The sequence below is a fragment of the Nannospalax galili genome, unplaced genomic scaffold (genome assembly GCF_000622305.1).
Source record: "Nannospalax galili isolate Female #2095 unplaced genomic scaffold, S.galili_v1.0 scaffold1226, whole genome shotgun sequence".
Lineage (NCBI taxonomy): Eukaryota > Metazoa > Chordata > Mammalia > Rodentia > Spalacidae > Nannospalax > Nannospalax galili.
In genome coordinates, this window is record NW_008354014.1 from 7,622 (window position 1) to 25,143 (window position 17,522).

Sequence of the window (17,522 nt, forward strand, 5' to 3'; positions counted from 1 at the left end):
CTTTCTTTCTTTCTTCCCTCCCCTGCCTTCTCTCCTTCCTTTTTGCCTCCAATATTGTACAGTTATTCCTGCCTTTCAACTTGTCTTTTATCTCTTACCACAGCATATTTCTAACTCAGTATCTCAAGGTGATTTTTCACCCGGTAACTGTTCTCTTCCTCTTACTCTCTGGTATTCCTATGGTTGCTTTCTTCAAATGGCAAAAATGCCATGGGCCCTGATATTTTCAGTTGTGAGTATCCAGTCATTCAAATAAAAAGTATAGAGATGATTCATCATAGAAGGTAGTCTTAAACAACAAATTAATAAAATATATGAATTATTATCTTAAAAATCCTCCCGATAAAATCCACAAATGTAAAGCAAATGAATGCCCCAAAATGTTGGAGGAAATACAGTTTTGCATTAATTGCTTAAATAATGGCCTAAAGCTCCTCAGGAAAAATAAAACAGACAGTTATACATAAAAAGAACTTCAGTAAAAGAATATGTTTTATGAATAATGCATGCACATTACATATTACTTTAATGGTGAGCTAAATTATTCTTACTCTGATAGTGGGAATGTATAATTGTTGTTTTTTTATAGGGTTGTTGAAATTTTTTAATGTTTTATTTATTTATTTATTTATTTATTTATTTATTTATTTAATGCATGAGTGTTATGCCTGCATGTTTTAAGAGAGCATAGGGTAGGGGTTTATTTACAAAAGAGTGGGCACCCCACATCTATGGCTGGGCTGCATCATGAAGTCCACACTCAAATACAGATCCTGTGACCTCCTGACAGCCACATAAAATGGTGAGAGGTGCCTCTTGGTGTTCTTGGCTTATATACCCTTTACCTGTCCCCCACCATGCAGCTAAGGTTGACTGATTGGGTGGGAGGGATAACTGACTCCCCCTTTGACTCATTGATGAGTGTGGGAAGGAGGTGTGACTATAGCTTGCTGGCATAGTGGTCAGAGTACACTTCCAGTTAACACTCCACCCCTTCTTCAGGCTCTTATATTCTTTCCACATACCTCTTTGGCAAAAGTCCCTGAGCCTTGGAGAGTGTGGTCAGTGTGGGATGATCTTCCTCCTACTGTGGCAAGGCACTAAACTTTGACATCTCTGCATTGTCAGTTTTCCATGGGCTGTTGGCCCATTTCAGTGGGCCATCCCATTTGTAAGTACGTAAAAGCAAGAAGCAAGAACAGCTAAACAGTGGCTTCTATAATAACTTAATCTACAGCTGTAAACACAAATGTGTCGATGGTACTTTGACAGGTGCATCACATCCATCTAACAAAATAATGCAGTGGCTTCCCACTGGAGCCTATATTCTCCCCTGCCACTCGGAGTTGGCCTGGTCTACAATACCAGATGTGTGTTCCACCCATAGGAATGGGCATTATATACAATAGAAAATTTGCTCGTTGTACATACACTAGACTCTCCACTATTGCATCAGCCGAAACATCTTGTTCGATATCTTGATTCTGCAACACATGGGGACTGTAGTCGAACAGAATTATAGGGGACAGTTCTTCCCCAGTCATCTACATATCACATTTTGGCACCATGAAAGCCACCCATCCAGTGGCAGGGAGTTTCCAGATTAGTCCAAGCTTGATTTCTCCTTCTCCTGGACTCACATCAAGCAGCATCTTCAGAATAGGGTTTTTCCATCCACTTCCGGTGTACAACCAACATTATTGGCAATGGCCTTTGTTGTGTTTGAGACCTCTAGTATCCTTCAGGCCAACATCTCATAGTGGGGCAGCCCACCTCTGGTTTTGAGATTTTCATTTAGTGGCCATATCACTTCTGGAAGGCTTTCTTCCATCTCCTTTGGGTTCTTTCTGTGCTTAAAGTCCCCCCCCGCCTTTTGTGACTATGTATCTGAAGAATTTTTTTCCTTTATTCTCATAGTGTTTGGATATCCCTCCTTCTTCCCCTACCCTTTAACTGCCATCTTTCTATGTATTTCTCCCTTAGTAACACCTTTCACTTACTGTTCTTCTCTCTCAGGTTCCTTCTTTCCCTTTACCTCCATTTCCCTTCCATATTCTTGGTCCCTGTACTTGTATCAAGAAATGCACTCACTTGTAAGTATTTGGTGCTAGGATCCACAAATGAGGGAAAACATACATCTTTCATTTTTCTGAGTCTGTGTTACTTTACTTACTGTAACAGATTCTAGATTCATCCATTTACTTGCAAATTTCATTATTTCATCTTTCTTTACTGCTGAGTAGAACTCCACTGTGTAAGTGTATGACATTTTCGTTAATGACTCCTCAGTTGAGGGGCACTTAGGTTGCTTCCATCTCTTAACTATTGTGAAAAGAAAAGCAACAAACATGGTTGTACAAGTGTTTTGCAATAGGATGAGTCCTTTGTGTATATGCCAAGGAGTGGTAAAACCCGGTCATATGGTAGGTACATTTTTAATTTTTTAGAGTTCTCCACACTTTTCCATAGAGGTTTCATGAGTTTGAAATCCCACCAGCAGTAAATGAGAAATGAGTGTTCCCCTTTCCCCACATCCTCTCCAGCACTTGGTGTCATCTGTTCTCTTGATCCAAGCCAGTCTGACTAGGGTAGGGTAAAACTTTAAGGTGGTTTTAATTTGCATTTCCCTAATTACCAATGATGTTGATGTTGAACACTTTTTAAGATACTGCTTAGCCATCTTTACTTATTCCTTTGAGAACTCTCTGTTTATATCCTTAGCCCATCTCTTAATTGGGTCCTTTGCTTTCTTGCTTCGTTGTTTTTTGAGTTCTTTATATATTCTGGATGTTAAACCTCTGCCACATGTGTCACTGGTGAAGATTTCTTCTTACTCTGAAGGTTTTGTCTTCACTTTCTTGATTGTTTCTTTTGTTGTACAGAAGCATTTTAGTTTAATGAGGTCCCATTTGTTGATTGTTGACCTTAATTCTTGAGCAACAACTGTCTGATTTAGAAAACCTTTCCTGTACCGATATCTTGTAGGTTTCTGCCAATATTTTCTTCTGATAGTTTCAGGGTTTCCAGTTTCACACTGAAGTCTTTAGTCCACTTAGAGTGGGACTGTTGTTGAAGGTGATAGATAAGATTATAGCTTCATTCTTCTACAAGTAGGGATATAGGTTTGCCAGCACCATTTATTGAAGATTCTGTCTTCCTTCCATTGTGTGTTCTTTGAATATTCCTCAAATATCAAGTGGCTGAAATTGTATGTACTCAGTTTGGGGGCTGCTTCAATCATGTTCCATTGACATATGTGTCTATTTTTCTGCCAGTGCCATGCTGTTTTTATGACTGCTCAGGGTTGCTTTGCCTATCCAAGGTCCTTTGTGGTTCCATACAAATTTAAGGATTTTTTTTCTAATTATTTAAAGTGTATTATGGGGATTTTAGATGGGATTGCATTGAAGGTATATATTGCTTTTGGTAGCATGGTCATTTTCAAAATATTAATTTTTCAATCCATGAGCATGGGGGGGGTCCTTCCATCTTCTGGTGTCTTCCTAAATCTCTTCCTTTTAAAATTTAAATTTTTCATTGTAGAGATCTTTGATATCTTTGGTGAGGTTTATTCTAAGATTTTTTTTTGTATCAATTGTGAATGGGAGTGTTTCCCTGTATTCTTTCTCCAGTTGGTTGTTATTGGTATATAGGAAGGCTACTGATTATTGTACATTGATTTTATAAGTTGCAAGTGCTATTTTACTGAAAGTGTTGATCAGTTCTAGGAGTTTTCTGGTGGAACTTTTTAGGTCTTTTAGATACAGTATCGTATCCTCTGCAGAAAGGAATAATTTGACCTCTGCTCAGACACAACATATTAACAGAGGAATCTATAGCTCCCATCATATAGGACCCAGTGAGAAGCATACGACCGAGTCTTGTGGACATAACTGAGTATTGTAGAGGGTTGCAGATAGCCACATAGCAGTCATAGGCCACTGATGCCAGAAGGAAACATTCAGCAGCAGCAAACAGGACAAAAAAGTACAACTGGATGAAGCAGCCCACAAATGAAATTCTCTTGCTGGAAGTCAGCAAGTTCTCTAAGGTTTTAGGTGTGATGACAGTACAGTAACTGAGGTCAAGGAATGACAGGTGAGTGAGAAAGAAATACATTAGGGTGTGAAGCTTTGCATCTAGATGAACCCTGATGAGAATCATCCCTGTGTTCCCCAGCACAGTAACCAGGTATATCAGGAGAAACAGCACAGAGAGGACCAGTTGGATCTTCTTGGAATCTGTCAGTCCCATCAGGATAAAGTCAGGCTCGTTTATGTGTTTCCAGGTGTTCATAGTGAACTTCCCTGAACTGTTGAGAAATCAAAGGTGTTGCCTAGTAGAAATGATGTCAGTAAGAATTTTGTTTAGATTATAGCACAGTATATTTATAATTAGGTTTGTATTTTGAAGAAATTGACAAATACTTTATAAATAGTACTGAAAACATAAATCGTCAGATATAGATATAGGTATAGATTAGTAATTAGATATGATATGATAGTCTCTCATTTCATCTCATTACCACAGTCTCAACCCTTTCATTAAAATTAGAACTTGTGGCTGGAGAGATAGTTCAGTGGTTATGAGCACTGGCTGCTCTTGCAGAGGACCCAGGTTTGTTTCTCAGAACCCACATGGTGGCTAACAATTGTCTGTAACTCCAGGTCTAGGGTATCTGATACCTTCATGACATGGATACACTTACATCCATGCAGGCAATACACTCATACACATAAAAACTAAATTAAATTAAAAAATAAATAGAGCTCAGGAGCTGGCTCAGTGGTTAAGTCCACTTGTTCCTGTAGAAGACATAACCACCATGAAAAAAGAAAATCCTCATTTTTATCTCTTCTAAAGCTACCTTGTAAATTTAAGGATACTTACTGTGAGTCAAGAACTGTAAGAATTTTCTTCCAGTATTATAGTGTAGAAATTTGTTATCTTATATTTTTTAACATATAAAATATGAAAGCCTTTAAAAGACCTGTGCATTTCTCCAATATAACATTTTTTTCCTCAGCATATTTATTTTCAATCTTTTGTGAATTCATTATTAAAACCTTTCTCAGGGAAATTAAATCACACTAGATTTGTTTTGTTCCTTGTCAAATGGAAAATTTAATAGAAAATTTTGTCTTAAAAATATGCCTGGGAGTCAGTTAAATCTCCCCAGAGCAGAATGACTGCCTCTCACTGTAATGCCAGGGTAGCTCTTGAAATCAGATTGAAGTTCACCCATCATGAGGTCATCCTCAGGGACCAGTTTCTAAGGAAAAATGTTTGCCAAGCTCTCAAGGTCAAAAGTTCAAGGACAAAGGAGCAAAGATAGTCCCTCTCCTTAGATTCTCTGCAATGAAACACAAGAACATTAGGCCCTCTTTCATCATATTTTACACTGAAAAAAAATTTAAACACCTAATTATTATATAAACTTGATCATTGCAAAGTGATAAAATCAGGGCTAGAATGAGAAGAAAAAAATTTCGGGAGAAATCAGTACTTTTTGTATAATATCATAAAGGATGGAAAAATACATTTTATTGTGAACATTTGAAAGCATGATTTTCTCATAGGAGCAGAAGATGTTGATCAGAAAAATAAAATTACAGTGTAACAAATTTCAAGAAAGAAAATGAAAGCAATTAAAAATCACTGCAGACATTTTGTTAACATAATTTTAATTTCTTCCAATCATTTTCATGTGTACATAATATGTGAACACACATTTATAGATCTGCATAATTTTATTAAACACAGTGTTGTACCATTTCCATTTAAAATTTTACAACATACTATAATATAGGCCTCATTATTTTTCATAAACCACAGCATCCTGTGTTAGATATCAGGTATTGCCACATAATTCACAAGTGTCAGGGACTGAAAGTCACACATTTGAAGGTTTCAGGAGTGACTCCATTGTTGCCATTTGCTTAATGATACCACATGTTCAAAAGCACATAATACTTGTATTTTTACTATTTCAGTGGGTTTGAATTTTTTAACTTCATAAAAAAATGACAGCAGGAAACCTAAGTAAGCTCTGAGATTTGTAAACAGTATAATTAATTATTTGAATAGCAATGAAAATGTATGCATCTATATGATGTGTAGTGAGAGGTTTAAATTCCTTTTTAAAGTAAGAAGCTATCAAATTCACATATCCATATAGTAGGACTCTTATCATTTCTTTATGGTGAATAACATGCTGCTCTTTTTAATTTGATAATGCTTTTCAACTTTAAAAATTTCAAGTTTACTAATCATTATTTTACTTTTACTGTTACATCTTAACTTCATTAGTTTGAATTCGCCATTGTTTCTATACCACCTTGTTTGAACTTCTTATTTTAGTTTGTTTCTGTTTAGCAATAATATTAGTGTGTAATATTTGAATTATTCACATGTGTCCTTTTACTTTGCATTTGTTTTAAAATATTTTATTTCGTATTTTATGTGTATGAGTATACTGCCTGCATGTAGGTTGGTGTGCCAGTGTCATGCAGTACCGTGGAGGTCAGAAGAAGGTATGGGATCTCCTGGAACTGTAGTTAAAGTCTGTTTTTAGCTGCCATATGGGTGCTGGGAATCAAACCTGGGTCCTCTGTAAGAGTAGTCAGTGCTCTTATGTGGGGACCTAAAGGCCCCACCTTGCATAGGTCAGAAAGGAAGTTACTGGGGGCATGGCCTGGCTTGCTTTGAAAGTCTGAAGAATACTTCTGCACTGCTGAGGAGTGCAGTGTGTGACCATCCTTAAGATACACCCTCGGTGGGGAGGGGGAGTTCCAGGTGCCTTTATAAGCTTTGTGACACTTGAAATAAATGAGTCTCTGTCTGACTAAGACTCGCCGTTGCATCTGAATGTCCCTGGGTAATGGGGGCGGTGTGGGCTGGTGAACAGCATTCTTACTCATCCCCAATTCTCACCTCGCCTGGGGTCGCTGGTTCGAACCCCAGTGATCTGGCACTCAATGTGGCACTTGAAGGAAGGTGAAAGGAAGAAAAGAAAGAAGTAAGAAAGAAGCAAAACCAGATTGGGGCCAATTGAGGAGGTTTGGGGTAAGCAAGACCCTAAAAATAGGTAACACAAGTTTTAAGTTTGAAGACCAAGTGCTTAAAGCACTGAGAGATATGCTTAAAAGCAGGGGATTGGGATTTGTCAGATCCCGTAGCTCAAAAGGTTTGGGCAGAGGTGATTCATTTGGCTCACTGGCTACTTGGGGCTAATGTTTTTACTGGGGATACATGGGAACATGTGGAACATCTAACTTGACAAAGGGAGGTTCAATTGGGGGTTGATCCACCGCTGGAGTTCCACCCTATTATTTCGGGCTTAATGGCATGCTTTTGGCCCGAGAGCCCTAAGCCCTCGGTGCCACCTCCTGATGAGCCTTCAGAAACCCTGGCTGGCATGGGAATCATGGGAAGGGTTTGAGGAAGAATGCAGAAATGCAACAGAAGTGAATCCAAAAGCAGCCAAAGTAACAAGCAGCACCTTGGGCTTGCCCTGGCCAGCTTCAGGGCTTCCTCAAACCCATGAAAACCATCCCCATTTCCAGGATTCTGGCCCTGCTCAGGAGGCTTCTGTCAGGCCACAGGTAGAAGCATATCCTATTAATGTAAATCCAGGAGGCGTGCACCCTGACCCCTGGTATCCCTGGGAGGCAAAGGATTTGAAGGAATTATAAAAGGCAGTGGCTGAGGATGGCCTGGGATCACCCTGGGTAGATACTCTCCTCTAAGGTTTGGCTCATCAGCAGTGTACTACAAAGGATTGGCTGGACCTCTACAAAGCAGTCCTTCCTAGCCCTATATATATTAAATGGTGTGCCCTCTTTAAGGAGGAATGCAGGATACAGGCTGAGAGGAATGCAAGTGACAATCCACCAGTCCCCATTACTTTTGAGATGTTGCCTGATTCAAGTGACCATTATGCCACAGGGGAGCAACAGTTGGGAATTCCAGCCCCATATACAGAACAGGTCAGGGTTGTAGGATTAAATGCTTAGAGAAAATTGGACAAGGGGACTACCAAATCCCCCCCTGCAGGAATTAATCAAAAGCCTGGTGAACCCCTCTACGAGTTTATAGACAGAGTGGAGAAGAGCTTAAAATGAAAATTACTCCCAGACCCATTGAGGGAGCAATTCACTAAACTCTTGGTATGGGGTGGAATGGAAGCTGATCACAAGATAGCCTGTGCTGACCTTAAGGACAGGCCCATGGAACAATGGATAATTGTCTCTAAGGAGGTGGGAACATAGAGGGGGCAAACCAAAGCCATGGCTGCTGTCTTACGGATGCAAACAAAGGCTCTGACCCATGCATTAACCCAGGCATTTAATTCACTTAATTTGGGTCAGCAGGTAACAATGGGGCCTAGAGGGATAGAAGGTCCATGTTTTGGCTGTAGCCAGACTGGCCATATTAAAAGAAATTGCCCTCAGCAAGAAAACTGGCCTAAGCCTGGAGTGGGGTATCAAAAAGACCCCCATCTATACCCTGTCCCCAGTGTCACAAAGGGCTCCATTGGCAAAAGGAATGTAAATCCAAATTTGATATTGAAGGAAAGCCGTTAAACTAAGTGAGGGGCAGCCTGCAGCCCCATTGACAAAAGGAGGATTTCCCCATGATCGGCTTCATTTACAATGCCCTCGGGGAGGGATCAGAAGAGGAGCAAAGCCTTGGCGAATTGGACAGTCCCTATTATCCCTGGTGTAAGGCCCAAGATGGATCTTGAAATAGGTGGCAGGAAGTTTCACTGCCTAGTGGACACAGGGGCTGATAGGACCATTCTTAGAAAGGAGGTGGTCCCATCATGATAGCACTTAGTTTCTGGACCCCGAATTCTAGGTGTGGGAGGATACACCCCATCAGAGGAGACTCGAGAATGGCTCACTTGGCAGGATGCAGATGGCACTAAAGGGGAGGTGCGACCCCTGGTGGTGGCAGGGTTATCCACCAACCTTATAGGACAAGGCCTTTTATGATGACCTTTTAGATCTTGAAGAGTCTGATAGGCTTCCTGAGTCAGCAAATCAAGGGTTGTCTTGCCATATCAATTACAGGGGGGACCCAAAGAAAAAGTATCGGGTTCACCCCAAATTCTAAGGGCCACTGCCTTTCAGGTTCCGGCTATCCGGTGGTCCCCCAGGGTGCTTGTATGGGTGGAGCAGTGGCCATTACCCAATTCAAAACTATAGGCTTTAAAGGAAATTGTGCAGGAACAATTACAGTTGAGCCACATCCAGCCTTTTGTAAGTCCATGGAACACACCTGTCTTTATTATTAAGTAAGCCTCTGGCAAATGAAAAATGTTGCAAGATTTGTGTAAAGTCAATGCTAGAATGACCCTAGTGGTACACCCTTAAGGGGTCTGCCTTGGATCCCTGCTATTTCCTCAGGGAGCCACCTATGAAGAGGGTAATCCATGAAATAAAGTCAGTCCAGTCTTAAAATAAAAATAAAAGGACCTAAAGACCCCACCTTGCATAGGTCCAAAAGGAAGTTACTGGGGGCCTGGCCTGGCTTGCTTTGAAAGTCTAAAGAATACTTCTGCACTGCTGAGGAGTGCAGCGTGTGACCATCCTTAAGATACACCCTCAGGGGGGAGGGGGGAGTTCCAGGTACGTTTATAAGCTTTGTGACACGTGCAATAAATAAGTCTCTGCCTGACTAAGACTCCCCATTGCATCTGAGTGTCCCTGGGTAATGGGGGCGGTGTGGGCTGGCAAATGGCATGCTTACTCATCCCCAATCCTCACCTCACCACGGGTCGCTGGTTCAAACCCTGGCACCCTTAATCACTGAGTCGTCTTTCCAGCCTCTTATTTTTCATTTTTATGAAGTGAACTAAATTACTGCTATTATGGTACATTGTATAGTCTGAAGTTGATTTATCAGTTGATTTGACTAAAAAGCAAAATTTTCATGTCTTTAAATTTTGAGTTAAAATTACCTTATTTTAAGCATTTTTAAAGTTCTACCATATTGTAGTTTTTTACATTATGTCATAAGTTTGTTAAAATTTTAGACTACATATGAATCAGATAAAAATGGAAACTCAGATTTTGGTAAAGACTGAAATGGTGATATGTGTGTGTGGCAATAGGAGGAAAGAAAGGTACAGGAAGGAAAGAGGCCTGTGGAGCAAAGAGGTTTTACAACTTGTGTATAATAAGGAAGTTTGGGTCCCCTGGGCCCTTCTTTGGTGATAGAGAGGGACTGACAAAATGAAGCATGTCTATTAATGGAGGAACTTCCTGGTAAGGTAACCACAGAAAGACAAATGCAGGCAGTTCTCAGAGACATTTCATATTCTTATTTAAAAATATTTACAAATGTCTCCAATGATGGAACATCAATGACAGAAACAGAGCCTCATACATAACTCCAAAAGTGAAGACCAGATAAAGGAAAATTAATGTTTAAATAATGGATCACTTTTTCTATAGTTTTGTCTCACTTTATTATAGTAAAAAATATAAGCAACATATTATAATGAGTTTTTAATTTTGACACAGTTATCATTGGCAATTTACAGCAATTTATTATAATTAATAAATACAACATCACTATTTTGGCTAGTATAGTTAGATTTCATATGACAATCATTCTGTATTTTTTATTGAAATCAGTTTCCTCCCTGTTTGTTTTGACCCTAGAAGAACCTAGACAAGTTCTCTGTGGCTGAAGTACAACCCCCCCCAATTGTTTCTCTTACCTCGTGTATTAGATACAGAAAACCTTACCTTGTTTCCTAGGTGAAATAGTGAATTTTAGTCACAGAAGCCCTCTTCCTCCTTCTCTACTTCTCTCATCACCCTCTGTCCTTCACTGGATTGCTTCTGTCAGTGAGTCTCTCCCCTTTCATGTCTTTATTGTATGCATGACACATAAGCTTGATTAGGGTTGCTTGCTCCACCACGCTTGGGATATTACTTACCCGAGCATGGGTTGCCATGTAGCATTTTCATACATTCTTAGTATTAGTCCCTACTATCTTCTCTCATCAAGTACTTTTAATTTTTTACCCGCCTTTGTCCTCACCTTTTAACAGGCAAATACAGTGTTCAAATCTTATTTCATAACTATTTATTGATTTAAAATAATAATTTATAATTCTTTTTCTTGACAGAACTCATTGCTAAGGAAACCAGAAGTTCAAGCTTGCCTTGACCTCGCATTCCTCCTGCCTTGCATCCCAAGTGCCTGGATTACAGTCATGCACTGCCACATCGGACTTGGAATTTCTTTTTGGATAGACCTATAATATTGGTGTGTGGGTACAAGAATGAATCTGAATCTTTACACTATCAGGAGCACATTCACTGAATTTATTTTCCTTTCATTGCCTAATTTGTTTCTTCTCCAATTCCTGAAATATTTACTGAAATAATGCAACTTAAAAAGGCAAAGCTTGGGGCTGGAGAGATGGCACAGAAGTTAAGCACACTGGCCACTCTTGCAGAAAACCCAGGTTTGATTTCCAGCATTCACATGGTGACTAACAACCATATGCAACTCCAGATCCAGGGGCTCCAATTCCCTCTTCTGACCTCCATGGGCATTGTATGACACAGGTGTACTTATACACATGCAGGCAGTACACTCCTACACATAAAATAAAAATAATTTAAAAATCTGGGTAGTGGTACACCCCTTTAATCCCAGCACTCAGGAGGCAGAAGCAGGTGGATCTCTGTGAGTTCAAGGCCAACCTGGTCTACATAGTGAGTTCCAGGACAGCTGGGGCTACAGGGAGACCTTGTCTCAAAAAGACCAAAGAAAATTTTTTTAAAAAGGCAGTAACTTTTAATTTGATAGAAAATTGTACCTTAAACATAACACAAGCTACAAGATTGCAAGTAGTGAATGGGACTGTTACAAGGGTACCCCACATTTCGCACATTGAGTGGAAAATAAGTGTCTTTAATAAAGGTTATACAATACAAACTTTAAACTGAGTATATTTTCTTACAGTTAAATAAGTAGGAGGTATCTAACATGTAACTGGCTGGATTTATAGTGCAAATATTGTAGACTTCATCATCCTGTGTGGGAAGGCCTGTGAGAATTGGGGAGGCAAGACAAAAGCAATGATGGGACAAGAGGAACAGACACACTCTGGTAGGTCAGCATTACAGAGTGTAGAGGAAAGGTGAAGGGAGAAGGACTGAAAGACAAATGAGTGGAAAATATTTAAAACGTGAATATACTAAAGAGCATATATGAATATGTAAACATAACTTGGGGCAAAAAAAAAAACATGTTATCATGCTAAGAAAGAAAAGTTTAGCCAGTTTTCACTACCAGGTGAAGACTAGCAACTAAATATCAACCACATGAAACAGAACACAAAGCATATAATAAAGAATAAAAGTCTGTGTAATTAGACTTTAAACAATACAAATTATTAAAGAAACAATGTGCAATTCATTTAGAAATAATTGGATGTGTTAAGAAATATATAAACAAATCCTAAGCATAGAAAGATAAATGAAAAATAATCCATTCCTCACTAACAAATACGATGAAAGAACTCTTCAATAAATCCATCTGTAACCAGAAAATTACTCTTTCCTCTGAAAAGAGTAAGCCAGCAAAGGGCAAGCCAAGGAAAACCCTGGGAAAGGGGTGGAGCCTGCTGCAACATGGTTGCATGGCCATGTTGGAACCCTGAACAGATGGGGGAGTGGTGGCGAATGGTGGTGGTGGGGGTGTATGACAAGCCGTTTCTTTTTAAGTCATCCCCTCCCAAATGAAACTATGAAAAATTCAAATACAACTGTATTATGCTGGTTTGTCAATCTCTGCCAGGACCAGGAGACCCTGTGTGAGTGAGAGGGGGTCAAGAGAGAGCAGAAAGGGGAGAATTTGGTGCAACACCATCTTAAATGGGTATGATGGTTAGAAAGCTGACAAGATAATGGAGCCTTAAAAGGGGAAGGAATTCTTGAACTAGATGCCATTGCATCCTGAAAATGAGGAAGCAGAATTCCTCATGTGCTTTTGCACCTAACAGTTTATAATGTCAAGTATCACATGTATACTTGTTCTCAGGAGCTGTATGCATGTGATGTAATCATAAGAGAGCATAGAAGGAATATGTATATAAATATTCAGATCCCTTCTGTTAAGAGATCTTCACCCACTTCCAAGAATGAAGATCAATGGGGCTGGATAGAAAGTTCAGAGGTCTGTTCTTCAGAGGATCTGGGTTGGGGTCCCATCACTGACATGGCAGCTAATGGCCCTCCATCTCTAGTCCCCTGTGAGCATGCACCCTCTTCTGGTCTCTGTGGGTATTGCAAAACATGAGTAAACTTACATATATGTAGGCAAAACACTCATACACAAAATTAAAAATAAAAAATAAATAAAAAAGAATTGTGAAAGAAGGGGTGGAAAGATTTTAAGAGCCTGGGTTGGTTCATGAACATAGGGAAGCAGAGGCTTTCAGGCCACTGGAAGGTTGCACATATACTTATGGCAGTGATGACACTGAGCACAGGACCATTGCCAAAGCAATCTGACAGAAGCCCAGAGTGGAACAAGGAAAATGGGTGGTTGTGGGTGGGGGTTTGGCCCTAGGTTGGGAAATAATAGAGACTGACCACTGCTGGGTAAGGAAGCGTAGGCCTTAGCAATGATCTCGAGGTAGGCTGACTAGACTCTAGTGGATAAATTTGCATGAAGGACATCTGGGTACAAATGCTTGACTGGATAGAACCTAACATGTATAGCAGAATACATGGGGTCTGATGGGGTGGGAGTAGGAGGGTATGGATGGGGCAGGTCTAAATTTGATCCATTGTATGAAAAGTACAAAGGCTCAATAAAAATTAAAAAAAAAATAAATATAAAAATACATTAAGACAGAATTCTAAGGAATGTTTATCACCTCATACAACAACAGAACAAAAATATTGTAGGTCAACCCAACCTAAGTCTGTGACTGCAGGACATAAAACATGTTTCACAGATAAATGGTGAATAAAAATGTAATATTTGTGCATAGATAATGCAACATTCTCAAGAGATTTCTGTCCTACCTCCATCCTTTGTCTATATTAGTATTTGCACTAAAACGATTTAAGTCTTTTCTGTCCATCTGTGTTGTTTTATTCCCTTTCTTTACTCTCAAGGCATCAGCTGTCTTTTAGGGTTGTTATTAAAGTACAAGTCGTTTGCTGTTCTATTCTCTCTCACTTTGGTTAAAAATTCAAACTTTCTTAATGCTTTACATTTCTTACCTTATATTTGCTGGTTGATGAAAAAGTAAAAGATTAGAGTTATGGGTAGACTTAACGTTTATGCATTGATATGTTCATCTATTCAGGACCATATATCTTTTAACTCCCTTATAAATTTCTATTGTATCAATGCTTTACATGTTGAAATGATCTTTGAGAGAACTTATTGGTTCACATAAATAAATAAATTATTTACATCTCAAATGCTAAAACCCTCTCTTCTAAATAATTTTGTGTTATATGTTTTGAAGTTACTCTCCTGCTTGAAGTAATAGAGATTTAAACCATCCAGGTTTTTCTATATTGTGATATGCAAAGTTTTTCATTGAAAGAGTTTTCTATTGATCACTTTCAGGAGAGCATTTTCCATATTTTTTTGTTTCTCAAACTGTAGATCAGTGTGTTCATCATAGGGATGAGAATGGTGTAAAACCCAGGCTAAATGTGCCTGAGTGAGAGTGATGTGTTGTCAGGTGGCATATAGGGAAAATAAGGCAGCCATAGAAGACAGTGAACCCTCTGAGGTGGGAGGCACAGGTGGAGAAGACATGCCTGCCACAGACTGGATCCTAGGGATGGCTGAGACAATGGCCAGGTAAAAGACCGAGATGATAAGGAGAGAGCTGAGGACTGTGAACCCAGCTGGAACAAAGATCAACAAATCTGTTCTGATCTGTCACATAATGCCTATTGCATAAGGCATTATTCCCAGGCAGATGAAAACTTTCTGGGATATAAACATGAAATATAAAAAGGGTTTTCAGATACATAGTGACTATAAGCCATGAATTCCCGAAGGAAACAGCTACATGCCCAATTAACAGAAAAGTACATTTTTAAATTTATTTTTTCATTGTATATTTTTAATTGAATTTTTGTTCACTTCATATGAAACATCTTGATCATCTCTATAAACCCTTCCATACCAGATTTCATGCATTCTGTCATATGTATTAAGGCTATTAAGTCAAGTTTGTACAACCAGATGTCCCTCAGTGCAAGTATATCCACTGTAGTCTAGACATCCTAAGTAGTCTCACCCTTAAATAAGATCAATTACATTTGAACAAAGCAGCCTATGAAGGCGATAGATTTCTATGAGGACTGGAAGGTGACTAGAGCCTTGGGTATTACAGTGGACAAATGGAATGTCAATGAAAGGTAAATGAGTTTGGAAAAAGTACTCAGTTGTGTGGGGCTGAGAGTTAGCCAATGTGATTAGGCCAAAGTTGCCCAGCACAGTCAACAGATATTTGAAAGAAGCATCAAGAACAGACTGACTTGTAATTATGAGTGATTTGCAAATCTGTTGAGCATGAAGAAAGTCACTTCTGTGAGGTTTTTCCTAGTCGTTTGTGTTAATACAGACTTTGACTTAACCTGTTGAAGAAGAAACCATATGAAAAGTTAAACAATAAAGTTACAAGTCCAAAAATTAGAGTCACGCTGGACTCTTATCATCATGAGAAACATTGATGGAAGGCAAATACTGAATTACTGTGACTTAGTTGGTGGTTTTTGCATGATACCTACACACTCTAATAGGTATATCTAAGTTTATGGTTTGTACAATTTTTAGTGCTTTAAGCATTTCTATAAGTAGTGCTTATAAGACATTCCCAAATTTTATAAGCAGTAATTAATTTACTGGAATCAATTTTAACACATCATTCGCTTAGAAAACAGAAAGTCCAATTTAAAAAGGAAACTAATTTCTGGAGTTAATTACACTTTTACCTTGTACTCTTGATTTCTCAAATTCTTTCTAATTTGGAGAAAATGAACACAACCAATATTGTCTTGGATTCAGTTTAAAGATAGGTTTTATTTTAGAAAGAAAACTACAAATATCCTGCTTGTCTTGTACTGTCATCATGGAATCCTCCACACTTTTCTGTCTCCATCTCTCACCATTTCCTTTTGTTAATGAAATAAGACCCTAATTGTTGGTGATTGTATACCTTAACTGATAAAATGCTTCCTTTTTTTCATCCATGCAGTTACAAAAACATATTTTAAAACACGTGTGACAGGTGAATAAGTAGTTCATTGCTGAAGATTTGTTCCTGAGACACTGATAAAAGCTATAGAGGCAAATATTTAGAATAAAGCATTACACACTTATCTCAATGGACTTTGCAAAGTTATTTTTATTTACAATTTACAAATAAAGTTTAAACAAGTTTGTTTCAACATTTAACACATCACGTAGAATGAACTTAGACAGTAAATTTAATTGTTTAATGTGTCTTATGTTCACTTGGAACTGCTATGCATATGAGACTGTCTGTTGGGGACCCCTGTTGTGTAAAGTAGCAGTCTCTTCATGACCGGATAGCCCATGGGCTCAGCCTCATATGCAGAGATTCCTTTTTCAGCAGGGTGCCTTCCCGGCATCTTCCTGACACATCTTTTGAAGCAGCCATCACAGAAACATGGCCTCCTGCTCAGAAACTGCCAGGTTTTCCTGTGTGATAATCAGGCAATGTCTGGCAGACTGGCAGAAGCCCACCACCACATGTCGGAGAAGCAGCGGAGAAGCAGGGGCCCGCCAGCAACGCAGAGCAGACGCTGTGCAGACCGCCGCCTTCCAGGTGTGAGCAGGAGACCGGCACGACTCTAGCAGCTGGCGCCCCGGGATCCCTGTGCACCCCATAACTGTTCTCAGTCTCACAGAGGTCCATGTGCATGTGCCTCCTGAGTACTGAGATTAAAGGCACATGCCACTATAACTACCTAATATCTATATCTTTCATTTTTTTAAAAAAAGTTAATATTTTTTGTTGTTTATTTGTATGAGTATATTGCCTACATGTATGTCAGCATACCCATGTCATTCGTTGGTGTTAAGCGGCCGGTGGATTTCACATCTTGAAGAAGTACACGGGTGAAATTAGGGCGGAACTCGACTGGGCCAGCCCCGGTAGCAGAGGGACCCACAGCGGAGAAGCAGCGGAGAAGCAGGGGCCTGCCAGCAACGCAGAGCAGATGCTGTGCGGGACCCGCCGCCTTCCAGGTGTGAGCAGGAGACCGGCACCACTGTAGCAGCTGGTGCCCCCGGATCCCTGTGCACCCCATAACTGTTCTCAGTCTCACAGAGGTCCATGTGCATGTGCCTCCTGAGTACTGAGATTAAAGGCACATGCCACTATAACTACCTAATATCTATATCTTTCATTTTTTTAAAAAAAGTTAATATTTTTTGTTGTTTATTTGTATGAGTATATTGCCTACATGTATGTCAGCATACCCATGTCATTC

General features: G+C 39.4%; 1 protein-coding gene across 1 annotated transcript in view; it reads right to left on the minus strand.

The window, feature by feature from the left end:
• LOC103748459 (olfactory receptor 8H1-like) overlaps window positions 1–4,296 on the minus strand; it is a 7,433-nt gene extending 3,137 nt beyond the window's left edge. The window contains exon 1 of the mRNA XM_008851097.1: window positions 3,766–4,296. Coding sequence (XP_008849319.1) covers window positions 3,766–4,296 — 531 coding nt within the window. The remainder of the gene's footprint in view (window positions 1–3,765) is intronic.
• Between the last annotated feature and the right edge of the window lie 13,226 nt (window positions 4,297–17,522).